The sequence below is a fragment of the Poeciliopsis prolifica genome, unplaced genomic scaffold (genome assembly GCF_027474105.1).
Source record: "Poeciliopsis prolifica strain line A6 unplaced genomic scaffold, Auburn_PproV2 SCAFFOLD015, whole genome shotgun sequence".
In the NCBI taxonomy this organism is placed as follows: Eukaryota; Metazoa; Chordata; class Actinopteri; order Cyprinodontiformes; family Poeciliidae; genus Poeciliopsis; species Poeciliopsis prolifica.
In genome coordinates, this window is record NW_026562390.1 from 5,537,598 (window position 1) to 5,558,697 (window position 21,100).

The window sequence follows — 21,100 nt, forward strand, 5'->3', positions numbered from 1 at the left end:
AACTGAATATGTATTTTGAGAAGGAATGGTGGATAAGAAAAGATGGTAAACTAATTTCTATCAAGGAGGAAGAGAAAACATTTCTTAATGTGATCAGGAGTAAAATATCATTGTTAAAGTATAACATTCACATTGCGATGGTACATACAACAATTTCCAGACTATACTAAGGATAAAAAATTAAACAATGCAATAATTTTGCATTAAACAATAAAAAAAAAATGTTGCATTAAACAATAAAATAATTTTGATTTAAGGCTTGGGTAAAGATAGTTAAATGAGCTGTTTGCCATTTGCATCTAGTAGAGGAAGTGTATGCAAATGTTTCATTTAAGAGCAAAATTAAAGAGCACAATTGTTTTATATGAAGACATATTATCAAATATAACTGAATCTGTTTGGTCCCACAATAAAGGGAAAATATTATTAAGACAAGTCAGACACAGTTCAGAATAGTCTTAAGAATTAACAGTAAAATACAAAAGGTGAGGAAAAAAAGTGTTTTCTTTATTTACAGTAAAAAGAAAAAGGTTGCTTTTCTACTGTTAATTCTATGAACACAAGTGAGCAGTGACAGTGTGATTCCAGTCTGTGTTAAGCATATTCACGTGATAAAAATCTACTCAAAATCAATAGTCGTAGATTTTGGATGACTGGATGGAAGTCTTATACAGTGAAAGATAAATATCCATTTAGCAAAGAGATGAGAGTTATTTTGAGAAAGTCTAAAATAATGCATAAAGCTGACATCCTTAAGAAAGCAAGCACATTTTTACATTGACTTGATGACTTGAATTTACAGTGATTGATTGATGATGTGCAGTTGTATGTCTAGGATCAGAGAAGATAGAGCTCATTATTTTTACAATAAATTTGCAGCTGTTAATTGAATATTTTGACACTGTTGTCACTTCATCAATCAAAAATACATTGGTGGATGATGAAATGGCATTTTGGGACGGTAACGCATTGTGCGACAGATCACTGAGTGTGAAAACTTTTCTTCAAGGAAGAAATATTAGTTTAATTGCATGGCCAGAAAACACTTCTGCTCTGAATCTGATTAAAGATTCATGACTGAAAGAGGGAGAAAAGTAATGTTGTGACAAGACTTCATACTGCAAAGCTAATCTGCCAGCTGCTGCATGGGAAAGTTTGATGATGAATATCGCTTTTCATTTGTGAAGTTTATGGTTAAAGAAAAAGACTTGATTGCATTTTTTTTTTTTGTCAAATCAAGTCTGTACATTTGATGTGCCAGTTATATGCTCAATGTGTTATGAAAATGTATTTTAAAAAATAAAAATAACAGATGGTTAAAAACAACAAATGTAGTTCATTGAAATAGACAAAACTTACAAAGAAATGAAATTTATAAATCTAGCAAAAAGGATGTGGAAAAACGTAGACACTGTTGCAACAAATTAGCTTGTGTGGCAGAGTGTTTCACAGAACAGGACCCCAATGACTAAACAAACCATAAGCTTACCTTGATTTGATGGATATGACCCAATACTTCACTTGGTGATTGCAGGAGTCTCCTTGGATTTAACTCCTGGAGAATTAAATCTCCAGGATTTAGTATTTTTTGTGCTAAAAGGGGGAAAAACTGTTGTTTAAAGCTTGCATGGATGGATGGATGGATAGCTAATTTCTTTTCGTAACATAACATTATGGAAGAAAAATGAGTGATATGTATAAATCTAAAAGGTTAAATTAATCTAGGTTCAGCATTTAAACAGTTATAATTCATTTTGAATTAATATGGTATTTTATTTATACAGGAATACACTTTTTTGAGACTCATTCTTTCATTTAGAAGTACTCCAGTACTTTATTGGGAATGGCTCTCAAACTATTCTTACAATGTTACTTTAAAATGTACCTACAATTGTACCTCCAATTTAGTTTTTGTGAAATGACCAAAAATACAAAGTGGGGAAGAAATCTATTTAATGACATTAGTTGGGTTTACACAAGGTTTTTTGAAGAAATAGCAACACAAATCTATATCAATTTCTGACTTTGAATGCACTGACCAAAAATTCTCAAAAAAAATTCTCGATACTTCTTGCAAGAATAAATAGATCTCAGAATAAATAGATCTCACTAACTCCCCTAAAACATGAAACATTTACTCCTTTTTTTAATGTCAGAAAATTATCATAAAAATGGTTCTGCTTTTAATGTTAACATTTAATGTTAACTATAAATAATATGGTGTGAAGTGGGAGTGATGACTCCCTGACAATAATTACCTGATGACTTGAATTAATTTGCAAATGTATATAATATATAGTTTGGTGAGGTAGAGCTTGTCAATAACAGCAATTGTTTAATAATAACATTAGTTCTTAGAAGCATCACAGAAAATAAGAGGAATATCAGTGATGTGTGTTTCTGTGTTTACCCTCAATATACAGTCCTAATCTTGTATATTGGGCTGATGTTTTTTTTATAATGTTGAGCACTTGGATCCAGACATGCAATTGAATAGTAAAAGCCAGAGCTTGTCTGCTTTGAAGTCTGATTTCTTGCTGTGCTGATGTTTAAGCCTTGCCTTTCGGCTCCTCTTGAAGCACAAACACAGCTTGAGAGGAAAAAGAAAAACACAATAAAACTGAGCGATTGTAAATGTATAGTTTGGCCTTTTCATCTGTGTTCAACAACAAAAGCATTGTAGATTTGGAGGCGGTCACTAGCCAACGATTTAGCATTGAATTTGTGTTTACTTACAAATTCAATGCCAAATTGAATTTGATTTACAAATAACAGCAGTACTTGTTTTTTTTTTCATTTTGCTTGATGAAATACTTAACTTTATGCAAATAAAGTACGTCTGTCTTGTTAAGGGTGGTGTATGAAACAGAGCCAAAAGCCTGAAAAGTGTTAAGCAAGTTTCATTGACTAAAATTACAATGTGCGAAATGTACTGATGGATGGCAGCTTCTTCAGAATTGCCTTTTAGGTCAGACAAATGAGAGGAAGGCGAGTGAATGGTAAACAGTAAGAATTGTTCCTTATTGAAAGAGAAACTCGAATCCTCACAGATGTAGCTGTTGAATACTGAAAATTAAATTTTATCAGGGATTGTTTCACCCACAGGACTGCATAGAGTTTAACACTCTATGTGATGGAAACCAGGATTGGGAAGTCAGAAGAGAACTAAAATCTGCAAGGCAGTAATGAGAGTTCAGGTACATGGAGCAAAAAGTTTAGAGGCAAAAGGAGAGTAACTCTCAGAGCTGTCAGGAATCGGGCAAGGGCAATGGTCAGAAGGCAGAAAACAGGTCAGGTAAATGATCAGGAACTCATGGGCTGCTTGAAGGCTGCGACAGGGAAGACTATAGACAATCTCACCCTGAGTGAGTGAAGGCAGAGAAGGAATAAACATTAGTTCCTATATATGTGACTTTAAAGCTTAAGAAAATTTCAGATATGTGGAAGCTCATTTAGTTTTATGGTAATCAGTGTCCATAAATCTCAAAGCTCATTTTCAGCATACCACTTTCTACCTGGGTTCCCAAATGATAATAATGACAATCTCTGTTTTCTACACAAATATTAGCAAAATGGCCTTTGCATGACACATTATGGCAACTTTGATTTTAAAGATATTTTAATATAATCATTTTACCAAAGAGTATTTATAAAACTTTCCTTTTGATTTCGTATTTTGTCTTTAACTTTTTTTAACTACTTGGGCATGTTTTGAGTTTGTGTGTACATGTTACTACTGTAGGATCCCAGCCTGGGTTTTTTACACAGCTTACATCCTCAGACTGCTCACAGGTTCTCCTCATGCTGGAGTGTCACTGTGATATCAGAACACTGAGGGGCAAGTCAACAGTATTGAAACATTATTGATTCAGTCGAATAATTTTGGAAAGAGCATCATTCCCTCGGCCTTCACAGAAGTTGAAAGCAGAAGAATTAAAGTAATTTAATATTATGACCCACATTATTGGGATTTCATTGAAGAATGTAAACTTGTGAAAATGTACTTTCAACATGAGAGGCTGGTTCTGAATGTTTTGTTTGCAAATTGAAAATCAGATTGCTGTTGTTACATAGTAAGCTAACAGATTACACAAATTGTAAAGAAGTTGTTGATGGGAATATTCAACCAGTATCAAAAACCTTTCTATACAGTTAATGTTGTTTTTTTTTTTTGTTTGTTTGTTTGTATTTGTGTTGATAAACTTGCTGGGGGACACACAAGGTTATTGACCCTGGCCCATCTCACACTAACACAGATGAGCAAGGATATTGTAGAAGTGGATTTGATTCCTTAATAACGCCTAGTACAGCAAGTGATTGATACTGAAAACTGAATCAGTGACTTGGAGATTTGATCAGCAGCACATCAAGTAAACAACGCATTTACTTGCATTAGATGTTCTTCTTTATTCCCTGCTTTGTTGTGCATTAGAGTGACAAATTGATCTCGCAAGTTCTGGATTCACCACCATGAAATAAAAAGGTTTCCGCACCCCTGAATCAATTCAACTTAAAGCCCCCCATTCAGCCTTGGGCAATACTGTTTTGTCCTTATCATTTATCAGAGTGGACACGTGTGTGGTAGAAGTTCAACAGAGCACAGCTTCTCGCCGGAGCTGGAAGCTTCAACACTGCCACCAACAGGTCACAACAGAGAAGCATTTCTTCTTCGTCTTGTTACACATCTATTTCTATTCAATCTGAATTTTTTGGGTTTATACTGGGTACAGTTTGGGTACAGTTTGATGATTTTAAATTTACTTCAGTGCAAACATTTTCAACTGTGTAATCTTGTATTTAAGATATTTTGTGGGAATTAGGTGTCCTATTGATTCTACAATTACCGATAGTAAAATTGACACACTTTTTAATTAATTTTAAAAGTGAAGCACTTTCAATTTATATTATTAGAAAGCTTGCCTCTTAATACTTTTTGTACTTCCATTTAGCAATTCCCAATGTTCTGGGTGCTTGACATATATAGTCTATAAAAAATATTAAATCCCTTGGTTGCTTTACTCTTTACCTTTGACAAAACAAAATGACAAAAAAAACTTAAATATCAAAGTGGAAACTGATTTTAACAAAATAATAATTAAATAATATTTATGATAAAAAAATAAATGCATAAATATTCACCACTTTAAGTCAGGGTGTTGTACATTCACTTTACTCAGCATAAAGTAAAGTGGTCTTAATCAGGCTTGTATGTCTGCACACTACAGTTTTACTCCATTCTTCTTTTTAAAACTCTTCAACCTCTGACATGTTGCGTGTGCATCCTGCCCTGGGAGTTTAGTGCATTTTTAAGCATTGCAAATGTAGATATTTTGTGTCACAAAGTCACATTTCCTTTAGCCACTGGTCACTTGACTGAATGAAAACCCATATTTATCTTGCCACACACACAGTGTGAAGGATTGTAAAGAACCCAAAAAAAGATGTTCAAAGCTCACTGTTGGGAAACTGCAGCACATAGGGTGTGTGGGGGTCAGGGGACAGCCTGAGGTACTTGCAGACTCTTTGTCGGGCTAATGGTCCTCGATGGCCTGGACACCCCCAAGAAAAATTCATTTCACACAATATGAATTGTCAAATGCATTCGTTATAATATATGTATACCATATGTACACAGACAAAACATTATTGTTTGAAATTTGTTGTAAGATAGTCACTAAGCTGGAAAAATATGGAGTTGCTTATTAGTACAAAACAAATGCTTGTAAACAGATTAGTTAGACTTTCTTGTGGCCAACTTGGCTCCTCATCCAAACTCTTTCATTAATTACATAACAGCAAATGAGTAAATCAAATACAGGTCCATGATTTTTTTTTTCCTCATGGTCACTTTATATTGACTTTGTAGAGTAGCTCATTAAATGTACCACTTTTACAGCCCAACGAATAAATGGAGGAAGGCTAATCAATACTGTTGAGTGCATCTCAGATTATTCACATATGTGATCTTACTGACAAGTGTGGTTGATATTTGAACATTGAATGAACAAGCTGAATAAAGAATGTTAAGATTAATAAATGCACAATTTATTGTTTCACTTACTGGCTGACAATTTGTTTGTGAAGTGGTGGACTTAACTGGATTTGTTCTCTGAACCTTAGGTTGATTCTGCTCCACAGCTACCATCTGGCTGTACCAGCATGCTAACCAATTGCATTTGTTGTCAGAACTCACAGTAGTGAGGCAATGTAAAGGTTAAATGGTGTTTAAAGCATAATAAAAGTCAGTACCTAATAAAAGACTGAGTTCAAATGGAAGAAGGAGGAAAGTCTAGTTAACTAAATGAATTGCTGCTGAGTGGGGATACAAACTGTTCGAGCCAAAGGCAATCAGTACAGGGAAACTAAACAGGGCACTAAATGAGCTTGTCAAAGAGAAACTAAAGATTACAATACAAATCAGAATTTTAAAATGTGAACTACTGAAGAACAGAACACCAGAAAACACCTGGAATCAAAGATGTAAGAAATGAGCTCAGACATGCCAAAACCAAAAGTAATCAAACAATACAAAATAAAAAAAAAGCAAAGTAAACTACAGATCATGACACAAAGAATGTAATTTTCTGTCCCAGTAAAACACAATTTGTGGAAATAATTTACTGAACACTACAGGAGTTTTCCATTAAGCTATGTGACTGTGTCAAATGAGATGAAAATGAACTTTTCATCAGCAACCAACCAATCTGGATCATGTGTAAAACAAAACAAAAAAGAAGCAATATGTAGAAAATATGAAAAAGCGTCATGATGTTCTGTGTCTTTTCCAAAGATCCAGGGAAACTTGTTAGAGAACAATGCATCATAAACCGTTTGAAACATCAAACAGTTCAGCATCACATTTTCAATTAAAATTCAGCAGCATCTGCCAACTGAAATTGGTATTTAGCAGATCTTTCACCAGGGTGTGAAAACATATTTTCACACTACAACGATTTACCAAAAATCAAAATGACCTCCTTTCGTCATCTTACTGCTTAGACATAAAAGTGTGCGAACACCTGTAGGGTGTGCTGAGGAAAAGACAGCATGACAGGAGTTCAGGTTTTTAGAAGATCAGAAACATTGTGCAAAAAGTAATGGTTAAATATCCCTTGCATTCAATACTCCAACCTTGAGTGCAAAATATTGACTAAAGGGTAAACATTTTTTTTTTCCCCATGACGTAGCATTTTGCCCAAAAATGTCACTGTACACATTATTTGATTTACTACTCATTTCAAATTGACTCTTTTGACTCTTTGAAACAAAAATAGGTCAGATCAATATTGGATACTGGATTTTATGAGTGCAATTTTGAAAATATATCAGATTTTTTTTTTTTGTTACACTCCCTCCATTGATTTTAAGCAGACTTAGATAAATTATGTAACTGTTTGGATGATAAACATAAAGAGCTATTTAGTGAGTGGCAAACATGAGGGGACAGCCAATGAAATATGTGATATCTGGAAATGTAACCATTTCTTACTGAAATGAAATGGTTCACGTGAGTGCTTAACAGAAAATTAGGTTACGCAGCCGTCCCTTCAATTTTTCAATATTGATGTCCCTTTTACAGCTTCTTTTATCAAACCTCTGAATTTACTATGAAAGTGTATTAAAGGTTGCCCTGTTCTCAAAGTGTTTTTAATTTTCACAGTTCAGCTCAGCTGATTATGTTGCTTTTGAGTGTTTCTCTTAAGGGTCTGTTGTAAAACTGAGGCAGAACCTCAGTGAAGCTCTTGCAATCTGTTGTTTTAAATCCAAAATGCATAACAAATCAAGGCTATAAATCTTTACTTGCACTCCGAGAGCCAGATATGCGCTGAATAAAAATGCATGAGTCCTCTTAGATTTAACTGATAACGCAGCTTTAATGCTTGGATTTACAGGATGCTACGCAATGATAAAATCAAATAACATATTTGACATGTTATTGTGAAAGCTTGTGTTGCCTGGAAACAGAGAGAAAGAAAAAATCTATAAAGTGGTGGCAACACACATTAAATGCATTAAAACCTTTTGTAAAATCTACAGAGATAGTAAGGCTGCACTACTGCTACACTAAATCGAAAGTACATCTAAAGAAATGGAAGTCCTTGTGAATACCTTTTTTTTTTGTTTCTGTTTATACAACAATGGGAATATTGAAGCATGAGGTTAAGAGATTAAACCAAGACATTCCTCACCCCAACAACTCTAGTTTACTCAAACAAATCCCAAATCATTCCTAAGCCAGAAGAGATATGTAAATGATGTCTCCCTCAGTACAGGTGGTCAGGATTTGAAGAAGCTAAGAGAACCACATGATATGCAAAAAGGTTACCAAACCTGACACCCTTCTCTCCATAAGTTTGACAATCAGGTTTGTGAACACCAAAAACGGGATGGATGATAAGGAGCTGCCCTGGAGTAGTCCAATGTGATTGAATACAGTCAGACAGCGGTACACATATTCAAAAATAAAGAAATTAGTAATTGCGATTGAGGAGGCAGAGAAAAAAAAATATTTCATTTGTCAGGATATTTCATACTTTACATTAACTTGAGCAGAAGTTCTTGAAACTCCTCATAGATCAGTCCCACTGCAGCATCCATCATTGTAGTAACTGTGACCCCTTAAAATTTCTCCCCAGTCACACTACAACATTTGGAGACACAAGTAAATTGATTTGCCCAGAACAGCGTTTTGTCACAAATTAACTTTTTCCCAAGGAAATCTTAGATATGTACAGATAAACATTAAGAAGTCTGAGTTCTCAACAACACTTTTAGGAACACTCTTAGGGGGATCACAAAGGCCTTTGTAGCTGTTAGACAATTTTATATTTAATCATGTAAACACCTTGAATTGCTCTGTTGATGACTAAATTGTCTTGCCTTGTCTTACAATCTGCAAAGTAAAAGGTGAAAATATTGGGGTATTTTTATTTAATTGAAATAAACTAACCTCACACTTTTTTCAACAGTTTTTAAGTTGAAAGTTTAGATCTGCATTATTACTCAGTGCTTTCATCATTTACATTCACTAACTGAGGCAATGTTTATATCCCAGAGAGAGAACCTAAAATCAATTGTGGGTTACGTCAATCAAGGCTCAGTGATAATGTAGTCGGGAATATTATCCCAATCAGCATCACCAAACAACAGCAATTACCATGGCAGCTGGGAAAGTAATTTCAGGTCTGAAGTTTCCACCAGAAACATAATGTCAAAGTCCCTTCTAGCATTCAAATCCCTCCACAAGTAAAAACCACCAAAGCATTTCTTTATATTAAGCGATCATTCTTCTCCCTTTTGCCTTGTTGACATAAATCAAGCTGTCATAAATCATACAAGTCAGATTGCACAGTAATACTAAATTCTGGACAGAGGTAGCCCTACCTGATTCACACATTCTATCAGTTCTGACATGCATTTCCAAATGCCCTCTGTCAGTGTTCCTCCTCTCTCTCCAGCTCTGTAGTGGTTTTGATCTTTGGGGAGTCAATGAGCTTCGTCTGCTCCAGCTTTTCCTTGTCAGTGTCAGTTATCCGAACCTCAGTCTAGAATACCATAAAAGCCTCGAGCAAGCAGCTTGATCATTCGTATTGCCATGGAAGCTCTAAATAAAGAATCAATCTTGTTTAAAAGTTAATCTTAGTGCGCATGAGAAGAAAATGATTAAACTATTAGGAGAGTGACATTTTCTTTTTCTTCCTAAATGATTTCTTTTGGAATAATGTACCCTGTATGATACTTTCACTCCAGAAGTATAATGAAAATATTTTCTTCTCTACTTCATTGTTCAAATGAGCATGACCATCACTTTGAGGTTAACAGGTCACAATCCTCTCTTTGTGAAATTAATTGAACATATCTTCAGGGATGACAACTTGATAAATTATAGTTTGCATATTCTCAAAGTCTTAAAGGTTTTCTGGATTTTGGAAATGAAAATGCGTTCTCATATTTTAGCTAGGAACCTTATTGGTTCTTATAACAGAGCAAGGAAAATGCCATTCCTGTGGAGATGACAGAAACACATTATTTAGGAATGACAACATCCATTGTGCTGAAAGCCTTTTTTTTCCATTTCAGCTGCTCTGGATGCCAATCTGGTTAGGTCACCACAGGTTATCTCTCTTCATTTCTCTGCAGTATTGTGCACTCTGTCCTTCACTCACAAATTATCACAATGCATTAAAATGGAATCTTCCTCCCAACATCATTTTTCAATCTTTTCACTCCATTTGGACAAAAGTACTGCAATGACTTTTTTTCTACAATTCTCTGAATCAGTAAAAGTTGATAAAAGATATTAAAAAAAGATAAATCTCTCCAGATAACATTCATAGCTGGCTCAAGGTTGAATGGGGCCCAGAGCAGAATTTGATTTGGGAACCAACTTGCAGATAAGATCTTCCATCAGTCACCACAGTGGTAACCTGCTTAATTGTTTGCACAAGTCAAGATGTCTTAGAGTTAAATAGTAAACCAATACTGATGTATTTGCATTATCTGTATGTCAGTTTACATTACATTTTACATAGAGGCCCTTGTGCTGTAAATAAAGTGTGAAGATTGGGTTTTTTCTCCATTTTTGCGCTTTATTCTTACAGTGATGCACAGCACAGTACTTTCATACAGAGTAAGAGACAGAGAGTATATGCACAGTGTATTTGATTGTGCTAAAACACATCAAAGCAATTGTCAATCACTTACTCTTCATACTATATAGCAGTATATTCAAGACTCAAGAAACTGCCATCCTACTTATGGGTTTAAAAGCACTCAGTACTGAGTCAATTATGTGTGCAACTCATCACTAATATGACCTCTTGAGATAAGGTTTATAATTCAAACCACTAACGTTTTGGCTGTACTCAGAATACATGTTATAATTTCTGCTCCAATTATGACCAGCATTGTTACAATGACACTTACAGGAATCAGCCCCCTTTTTTTTTTTTTTTTTTTTGAAGATTTTGCATTTCAGGAAAAATTGACACAAATAGTCTAAATAGTGCTAAAATCTCTCAACTTCATTTCATCATAAGTTTTGCAAATTTTCTTTTTTAAGCACTCATTTGTTGATCCCATTTAGACTAGTTGTGACCTGTGATCAAACCAAAGTTAAACGTAGGCAACATTCTGGTGGTGGATGTTAATTGGAATCACGTGGAATCTCTTCTTTACAAGCAAATACCATACAGAAAATGACTTCAAATAAATGGTTGCCAAAGAGGGTATCACAGGTCCCACTTGATGCATAGCTGATAGATGATTCCATTTAATAAACCTTCAAAGATGCTTGATAATAAGCACCTGATTTAGAACGTGAGGGCTCTTGGACTCCCTCTGTTGGCCTGAATGTCCAAGGCGGTAGCTCAGTTTTATTATGACTTGATTGAGGTCCGATACCATTTAATTAAAAAGAGGCACTTTCTCTTGAAAGAGATAAGATTAATTTCAATACTTTAGATATGACAGTGTCACATCAAAGATATCGGTTACATCTCACAGCACATATTAAGAAACTGCACCGTATTGTGGTCACGATTTGGAAGCTGAAAAACACTTCAGACTGAAAAACCAGAGCTGGCGTTTATCTCATTTGCAGCAAGATGATAAGATGAATGCTGTTGTAAGCTTTCATTCATTTAGAGTGTGTTACTTTCAAATGCCAAGAAGTGGGAGAGAGTCAGAACAGGCTTCATCTGAATCACTGTCTCAAAGGTGTGGCGTCTCATGGGCATGCTAACACAGACCATTTCTTTGCAAGTTGGATTTTGGCACGTATTTAGCAACGCCATGGTTTAGAGAACATTTAACCACATGATTCCTTTTAAATTTTTTAAACAAAATTTCACTCTGAGAATTTGCAGAAGCAAAGCCACTATTTTAACATTGGAAGGGACATTATGCAATTTTATCTGTTCAACCCTTGAGCATTTCTTTTTTACAACCTCTAACTAAGAATTGCTCCTAGCTGGCTAAAGATTCACTTCCATTTTTTTCTTCATAATCAATTGGGTTAGCTCTACTTGCTCATAAAGACACAGAGGTGAAGAGATGAGGAACAAGGAGATGTGGGGAGTTGAAGGGTGGAAGGGTAATTTCTTTTTTCTTTTTGTAAAAGATCATGCTTTAAGTCCAAGAAAAAGAAAAGTGGTTTAATATTATATTTTAGAATAGTTAGTTTTATTTTCTGCAACTGGTACTTCCCACTTCAGAATCTGAGTGACATTAGAATTGTTTTTGAAATGTAATATGTAGCAATGTATTGTCTATTATATGTTGCATGACTTTGTGTTCTTGTGTTTATGATGTAAAGCACTTTGAAATGCCTTGCTGCTGAAATGTGCTATAAATATAAAATTTGATGATTTTTTTGATTGCAAGCGTATGAAGACACTTTGATGAGTTAAATTCTGGAGAAGGACTATGAAGGGTAAGCTTCATCCAGACAATTGCTTTATTTAATTTATTCCATCACAAATTAAATGTTGTGAGCATTATGATAATTTATCCTGAGTGTTGTGGAAAGAATGAATTCACATTTTCCTCCCTGTTCAGAAATATTTTACTTGACTGAAAGATTTTTACATATTTGTAAAATACTAATTAAATGTGTGTCATTTATAATATAATGAACAAAATTATGTCAGATATATTGATGTCTTATATTGTATGGTGTTATCGCCATAGATATTGATGTTTATAAGCAAAAATAAAATTAAATAAAGTATTATTAAGTTGATTTAAAGGTCATTTTTCAAGTTACCAATACTAGTTTCATTAAACCTTAATCTGCAACTTATTAAACACTTCATTTATACATTAATGTTTTCCAAAATAAGCTATGACTACTCCTTATTCTCTACTTGTTTATTCAATTTTGAAAGCAGGCACTGGTTTGTTAAGTTTTTCTGGAATGCTTTCATACATTTGTCAATTCAAATGACGCATTTTCAAAACAGTTAAACAGCAGTTCTCATGATCAAAGGGACACATTTTATTTGCAAAAAGGCCCAACCATGCCAAAACGTTTAAAATATGATACAAAAGCAAATATTGCCATCAAACAAACCAACTTAAATGAAATGAGTGACCTCTTCTTATCAGTCATTACGTAATGGACAACAAAATACAATACTTGGAACACTCTTGCTTGTCTTTGCAGTGTATTATATCACTTCCATTTTAGTGCCATAGAAAAAAAAATGGATCTAGAATCAGACATACATTGGTGTAAATTTCATTGATCCCATTTTTAAATTGCAGACGAAAACTGAAGTATTGTCAATATTCATGAAAATCCATTAATATTGAAATAATTAATTCATCAGAGTAAGAAATGTAATATCTATCTTCAGACTGGAGCATTCAACTCTGGAAATGGCTTAAGGTTGATTTCATTTAATCTTTTACTACCTTAACTATCCTCAATCTGAAAGCCTTACTCTGGTCAAAGCCGGACTAGTTTGTTTTACCCCAATACTAGAGTAACTCCAAACCAGTTTGAGAACCTTTGTTGAACTTTTCACAAATCAAATAAACGGTAAATTTAGTGTTTGTCTTGCATCTGTACCACCTTAGACCTGGTCTTAGGAACTACAATACTTAAACTCTGGACCACATTATTCTACACTAACAGAATTTGTATCTACATAATCTGTTTTCTGGGGGGGTTAATTCTCCTTTTATAACTTTCTTCAGTTTTGCTACTGTAAGCAAAATGCTGAAATCTACTATGCTGGATTCTGCAGAATTCCACCACAGCCTCTTTGTTTTTCAGTTGTAGTTTAAGTAAAAACAACCTTCTTGCAGAAATCAGCAGGTCATTAGAGGTGGAATAAATTACATTAAAAGCACAACTATCAAATGGTGAAGAACTCTTAATAGCTCAGGTGCTATTAAGATGAAGGAGGCCTCAATCGTTGTCCTTGCCTCAATGCCACATAGGTGTAAATAACTGCTGGGTTAATGAGGTGTTCCACATGTGGGAGCTTACATTTACTTTCTGATAAATTCCTTGCAGGCACATCATTCCTTACTTCTTCTAATGGCATTTTAATAGTTATCTGTTTATAACATCGCTGTGCTGTCCGTGCAGGGGGGAAGGCAGGTATTAGGATCATGAGGTGCATGTACCTTTGTATGAGTGTTTATGGGGAATGCCAAGTAATTGCCTCTAATGATAGGAGGAACAAAATGAGCTAATAAAAGAAAACACAGAAGGCAGATATAAGATTAACACGAGGGTTGATATGACTTCTGTACCTCTTTCAAAAATCTTTTTTTGTTTTTCTTGGAGTTCAAGTGACAACAAATTCTGTCTTTTCTTAGACATGAAAACAAAGAGGTAAAATTCCTCAAGGTGTAATGCATCTTTATATTTGCATGCCGGAGCAGTGCAAGGAGAACAATGCATTGCACTGTGAAGCAATTAGGATATGAGGAACAGCTGCAAAGGGAGGCATAATGGAAAAGTTCACAGCTGAGGGAGAACCTAGAACTAAAAGGAAATAACATGTAATTAAAGAACCTCAATCTAAATGTACATATGGAGAAAAAAAAGTAAAATGACTAATACTTGTGTGCAATTTTTTGAATGTTTTTTTTTTTTTAATTCAATTTTTTTGTTGTTGATTTTACTTGTAAAAGGGAGATGGATATACACCAACATAGAGGACTTCTGCCAAAGCAAGCAAAAGAAAGTCAGATATGCTCTTCAATCAAGCAAATCAAATCATAGTAATTTACCTGCTTAACTTGGCTAAACAGGAAAAGAAGAGAATCAATTTTTTTTTAAAAAGCAGTCACCCCTACAAACTCCTCCAACTCAAATGCAAATTGTGACGGTGAATACTGTCTGCACTTCAAAAGTAAAGGTATGGCAGCATCATCTTACAAGTTGGATTCTCCTGGGTAGCCAAAACTTTTTCAGACACAGTGACTGATTTGGCTGAATGACACTTCCTGACTTCGCAGCCAGAGGGAGGCATTTGACACAGTTTGACTGACGCTTGCTGCCAGGCAAACTTCTTTATAGACGTCTTATCTTGATCAACATTTTCTTTTAGGATGAATAACGGTGGAGAACATGTAAAGTTATGAGCAAAGAATTGTTTTTCTTTCTAAAGCAGTTCCCTCACACTCTACTTAACTGAGACAATCTGCATATTCTTCAAAAATCCTAACTTTTTAACTGCAAGTGCTTTCTTGTAGTATGAAGTTAACTTTAAGAAACTTTAAGGGAAGCAGTTTTTAGTCTTTATACGGTACAGAAAGAGTAAAACTGCAAATAAAATTTTCAAACTATGCGTGAAAAATTGGTGGCTTTAGATTGCAAGCATTAAGAGCCCAGAGGCTCACTTCTAGTATGACGTGAGAGTGTGTGCTTGACTTTTTGGACTACCAGCACAGTTATAGTCATCTATGATTGAACATTTCTTGAGTTTGAGCTTGAAGTGTGGGTTTTCTTCTCTTCATAGCACTTCTCAGAAAAAAAAAGTCATTCTCGTGAATGGGATCCATTGACCCAAGCTGGAACTGAGTGACACCCTGTGGTGCCGTGCCAGCACAAAAACGGTTCATTTGTTTATAAACTGACAATCAAAGGCAGGCCAACCTTGAGAAGCACTGAGAGACACAAAACATGGGTTTGTTCTGAAACCCCAACAAAACCAAAGAATTGATGTTTTAACTGTGAATGAATGACATTTCTTTTGGGTAAGTACTGTTTATTTTTTTCCAGTGTAATATTTGATTACAGAGAGAAATCTTAATTTTAGTTATTCTCTCTAAGGTTTTTCTTTGAGCCTATTCTAAGGAAAAAAAGCCTTTCCACTGTGCAAAGACAAGACTTTTTTAGGTAACAGAATCCTTCCTCTGCTTGCATCTTTCAGTTTTGACAATAAACAAACTCATTAGACTAATTTTCAAATTGTTGTTCTTTTTAAGTAAACGGCTATGAAATGTATTCTTTTTAATCAATACTCATATTTTATTTGTATGTTTGCTTTTTACTACTTTTCTATTGGCTAATCACAATCAGGACTGTTTCGACTGAAAATTGCAGCGGCTCTATTTTCCTCCTGTACTGACAGATCAATAGCCCTCAATTTAAAGGCTGCATCATATAAATCTGAAGAAATTTCTCCGTCGTGCCGGGTGCTAGCATCTGCTTGTTCTAAATTAAAATTAGTGCTTTCTTCTTTGATTTCCAATTCTGAATTCCAATGGTCACTTCCTGTTGAAGAGTCTCCAGGCAGTTGAAGAAAAATCCACAGAAAAGCCCCACCGGGCTACAAGCCGCACAGTTCAAAGCAAAAAAAAAAAAAAGTAGCGGCTCATAGTCCAAAAAATACGGTACTGGTTAAGTAAGACTCAGAGAACTTACAAAGTAAGTTTCACCAAAGTAATCATTAGTTCAAAAAATAACTGCTAAGTTATGAAGTGACTAGTATGTTCCATTAAAGTTTTATAAAAGTATCTGATAAGTATCAGAAAATCCTTCGTAAGTTCAGAAAAGTCATCAATGTGTTCCAGGAAAGTAACTTGTAGGGTCAGAGGAATATTGTTCTATAGTACTCATTTTTGTGAAACAAAGAGACTATTCAACAAAAGCCAGTTTGTTCTGAGGTTTATAAATTAGCTCCACTCTGGTGAAGGTTTTAAACTTTGCTGTTAAGCTGTTATAAAAACTTGACTGAATAAAATTCAGCAAACAGTAATTATTGTGATTTGTTTTATCACAAATGATTGACTTTTAGATTACAATTTCTTTAGGTGAATGCAGTAAAGTATAATCATTCAGGCATTTCTTAAACACTGCAGGTATACAGGACCAGAGACACAGAAGTTAAACAAAACCACACTGTAGAACTTTGAGCAAAAAATGACCTTGTGCAGCACAAAACTACAGTAAGATTGGTAGGTTTTATGACCTGGGCTGATGGCATGTCTTTATTTTTGTCTATAGTTTCATGTTTTACAGGAAACAGGAGTCTGCAGAGACATCTGCTTTTAATTTCTCCAGGTTCAGTTGGCCACCCAACCTCCAGTCCAATGTGGTGCGCTTCTGTAAAAACCGAGTTTCTGATTATATTTTCTTACCAAAATAGATTTACGCAAAAAGAAAAATAAATATATATATTTAAATATTTTATTTAATTTGGACAAGTTAAAGAAGTTCTGTTGGTGAAAAAATGATTCCACGTGTTGTCTGTGTTTGCTTGATGTGGTTATGAGGTGCATTACCCTATAAATTAGATAGTATTTAAAGTGAATGCAATAAACATAATTTCCTCCGGCTAGTTTACTTCCATCATATCAGTGTCCACTGAGCTCTCGACTGTCAGAAAGGCACTAGTTTCCTCTGGTATTGAGTTGAATATTTTAACCATCATTGTTTGTTAATAATTGCAAAAGCATCGAAATGAAAATATGTCAAAGAAGAGAAGACTCCATCAGTCAAGAGGTCAGCTGATATCAATCTTCCTGTTTGAAGGTAAGACTTTGGTCTAAATATAAAAAAGGATTTTTTCATTCTCGACTGCAGGTAACTATTGTGGCTTGACTCCTGACATTCCCGCTGTTCTTCAAGCTGTGTTTCAAATAGTAAATGAGCTATAACATCTGTCAGCAAGAGCACTCAGCAGGAGGCAATTAGGGGAGTGACCTGCAACTTTGTTTGTTTGCTCTTTTATGGAATGACTGAGTGACATACATGGTTTGTTGTTTTTGAGACGTTTTGAGTTACATGGAACAGATCGAAACCGTCATTTAGAATTGCATGCTGTCTTTAACATGATGTAAGTTTAATGGAGCCATAAGACTGACTTACTGAAGTGACTTAAGCGATGCAACTAAAGTTCAGTTTTACCCTTCACAATCACGCAGTGAAATGTTCCAGTATTTGATTTCAATGTGCTTGTAATTTCAGTGGTGAATGTCTCTTTCATACAAAAAGTATGAAAATTTATAGCTGTCATTTGTATGTTGAATATCAAATTATTGTTAGTGTTAAATATAACCAGGCTATGTTAGTTCAATTCACATAAAACACTTTCTGTGGGCCTAATATCAGCATTTATCTCTGAGATGAAAATAGCAAAATGTTCAGTGATGTAAGTCAAGAAATAAACACACTTTAGTGATCTATCTCTTAAATCTCCTTATTATCCTGCACACGTAGATAACCCAAAGCACAGCTCCACCTTAAATGAAAGCACAAGCTAAATAGTCAATTAGCTATCTTTTCCTGTTGACAGAACGAATCTATTAACTTTCATTTCCTGTACATCGAAAAGATCCCTTGCTGCTCCAGTTTCCTGTTTGCTCCAGTTTTTCCCTTGTTGCTACAGCTTCTTTAGTTTGTTTAGCTTGTCTCAGATCTTAACAAACTCCTAATAGCACCGTTCATTAGAGAATATGTGAACAACTGGTTAACATGCCATGACTTATCAATGGTAGAATAATGGCAGCAATGTTTAGAATTCCATTTACAGGTTTGAATGAGTTTATAAAGGAACGCTTAATGGAAATGCTATAACACTTAAAAGCAGTTTCATCATATTTCTGCTATTCAAAATGTAACACTTTTAATTTTGATAACCCAAGGGATTTCTAACAGTGACAGAAATAAACATTACAGAATTTAAATGTCAAACTTTGCTGCATAAATGAATTAAAGACGTACAAAGTAACATGTCCGATGCATTATAATAGCATACATTATATCTGTTACCTGAACAAAAACTGATATGAACTATTGGACTTGGATTTCACAGTTATCGTTGTTTTTACTTGTGTTTAGCTGCTGCCAAATAATAATGTTTGGTTTCCAACCGTCCTTCCTCACATATCTTGGTTTTGTTCCCTCACGGTTGTTTTCTAATAGTCATCACCTCAAGTTTTCTCTGTCATCTTTAGAAAATCTAGTTTTCTCTTGTTTTTTGCTTTCCTTTCTTACTGCCTCCATTTGTTTGTTATGGATTAGAGTCACTGAAAACAAAAAATTTCTGATTAGATTTTCTCAGAATTATGACTTCTGTTGTTCTACATATGAAACATAATAACAGTACTTTCTTTAATTTTAATTACAGTCCAAAAATGGCAATAAACAAAAGAGTCTGTCTAAATAAATATTTTATTGTTGCTACTATTACAATTATCTTATTCCATAGATGACATGTAACTGTCCTAAAATATTACACTGAACATGTTCTACATGTGTGGACAGGATTTATTATAACTGTGATATTATCACTATCATTATCTTGAAACACACTTGGATACTGTAATAACAAAAATATTTATAAAATGTCTGACAATGTTCTGTATGCTTTATAGGAAAGCTAATGTAGTTAAATAATTTAAGCCTAATAATAAACAAAAATGAGTTCTTTCAACAAACACATCAAAGCAAGAAATAACACTGATAGATTAGATTCAATACAATCATCTGTCCATATCACAACTTTAATTTCAGTGTGAAACATGACATGGGCTGTGGTGGTTAGTTCCTGATGTCCTTTAAGAAATGCGGTGCTCATTTATTTATCAATTCATATTAAAACAATGTTCCTCATCATTTTTATAGCCCTAAAAAATAACTGTAGCATAAAAAAAAACACTATGTACAATTTCCCCAACCAATACATCTGACAACATCAAAGAGATTGTAAATGAAAGAATAAATTAAGTTGTGAAGAACACTTCTGGTTGCAAACACAAGGCTGGTTGCAAATACATGCAGAGGACATTTCCATCCTCTGCATGTATTTGTTTTCCTCAAGATCCGACAAACTCACTCGCAAGCAAACGCAGCATAAACATGCTAACTCAGACAAGCACACTGAATACAAATGGGTCAAGTTGTGTCTATGAAGAATTTTTAAAGTTCAAGAATGTTCTGAATAATATGCATGTTGCAAGCACTAATGGGTAGCTAACATCTGGCAAAAAGGCAAATGAGACATGAGAAAATATTCTGGATTTTATTTCTTTCACTTGCATTTTCTTTTGCATTCTTTGTGCAAAGTGTTATCATCACAAAGTAACAAAAAAACAAACCTGTATTGCTCCAAGAAAACATGTAAAATGTTTTATTATTTATTTATTTATTTATTTATTTTTACCAGCTCATTAGTCCATTGACATCAGTTCCAACTCAGGTTTCTCAAGCCTGACAGTTTCATGAAAAATATTTTCTGGTGGGCCTCAGGTCCTAATAAGTCCTCATGCTGAACTGAATTTAAACTCTTTAATGCTTTTATTAGTACAATAATTGATGTCCTGCTAGAGGACTGCAGACCCTTTCTGAAATACCAAAGCTATAAGTGTGAAGAGCAAAATAAGTAAAGCGTAGGGAAAGGAGGTGATGGGTGATGAAGACTGTAAGTGATGGGAATTGTGCTGGCTGTAGACTTTGTTTGGTGGCTCCACTGTGATGTAGCCATTGATGATACGAACCAAAGGAGGAGGCGGAGACTGAACCATGGAACTGCAGAAGGAAATAAGATAACAAGATGAATACATAATGTAACAATACTATTTTTTTCTGCTCATTTTCTTACAAAAGTTGGTTAAATGGATTTGTCCTAATTAGCTTTATGGTCTAAACACCAACAAACTGTAGTTTTAAAGAATAATCTCATATGTTTGAAATGAAAAGTCATGTCACACTTCTGAAAAATGTTGGGAGGTTTCCAGCAAAACTTAGCTATAGAAAGCAAGTCTCTGCAGTCTAAAGCAACCAGGTATTTTTACAATATAACTATGCAAAAACTGCATCAGAAAGTCCCTGCTCTGCAGTGAACCTGCCTGTGTGTACTCTGACCATTTCTCCTTTTTTTGACATTAAAATACACAGACATGTATAAGGAGGGCACTTTGTAGCAAGCATAAGCAAACAGTCTGTTTCTTTTCCCATTTAAAATTCAGAGTCTTGCATAAAGAAAGAAAAATAATTTCTACTGACATAATGTAAAGCACTTTATATGACATTTCCATCCTCTGCATGTATTTGTGTTCCTCTTTGGGTTGTCATATTTAATTCACACAGTCCAGCCTTGTGTATGTCAGATGAAACTGAAAACTCCAACTGGCC

At 34.5% G+C, this 21,100-nt stretch overlaps 1 protein-coding gene across 1 annotated transcript in view; it reads right to left on the reverse strand.

Moving 5' to 3' along the window:
* Positions 1–19,054: 19,054 nt before the first annotated feature.
* Positions 19,055–21,100, reverse strand: part of trabd2a (TraB domain containing 2A) — a 48,587-nt gene continuing 46,541 nt past the window's right edge. The window contains exon 7 of the mRNA XM_055040049.1: positions 19,055–20,494. Coding sequence (XP_054896024.1) covers positions 20,290–20,494 — 205 coding nt within the window. The 3' untranslated portion in view covers positions 19,055–20,289. The remainder of the gene's footprint in view (positions 20,495–21,100) is intronic.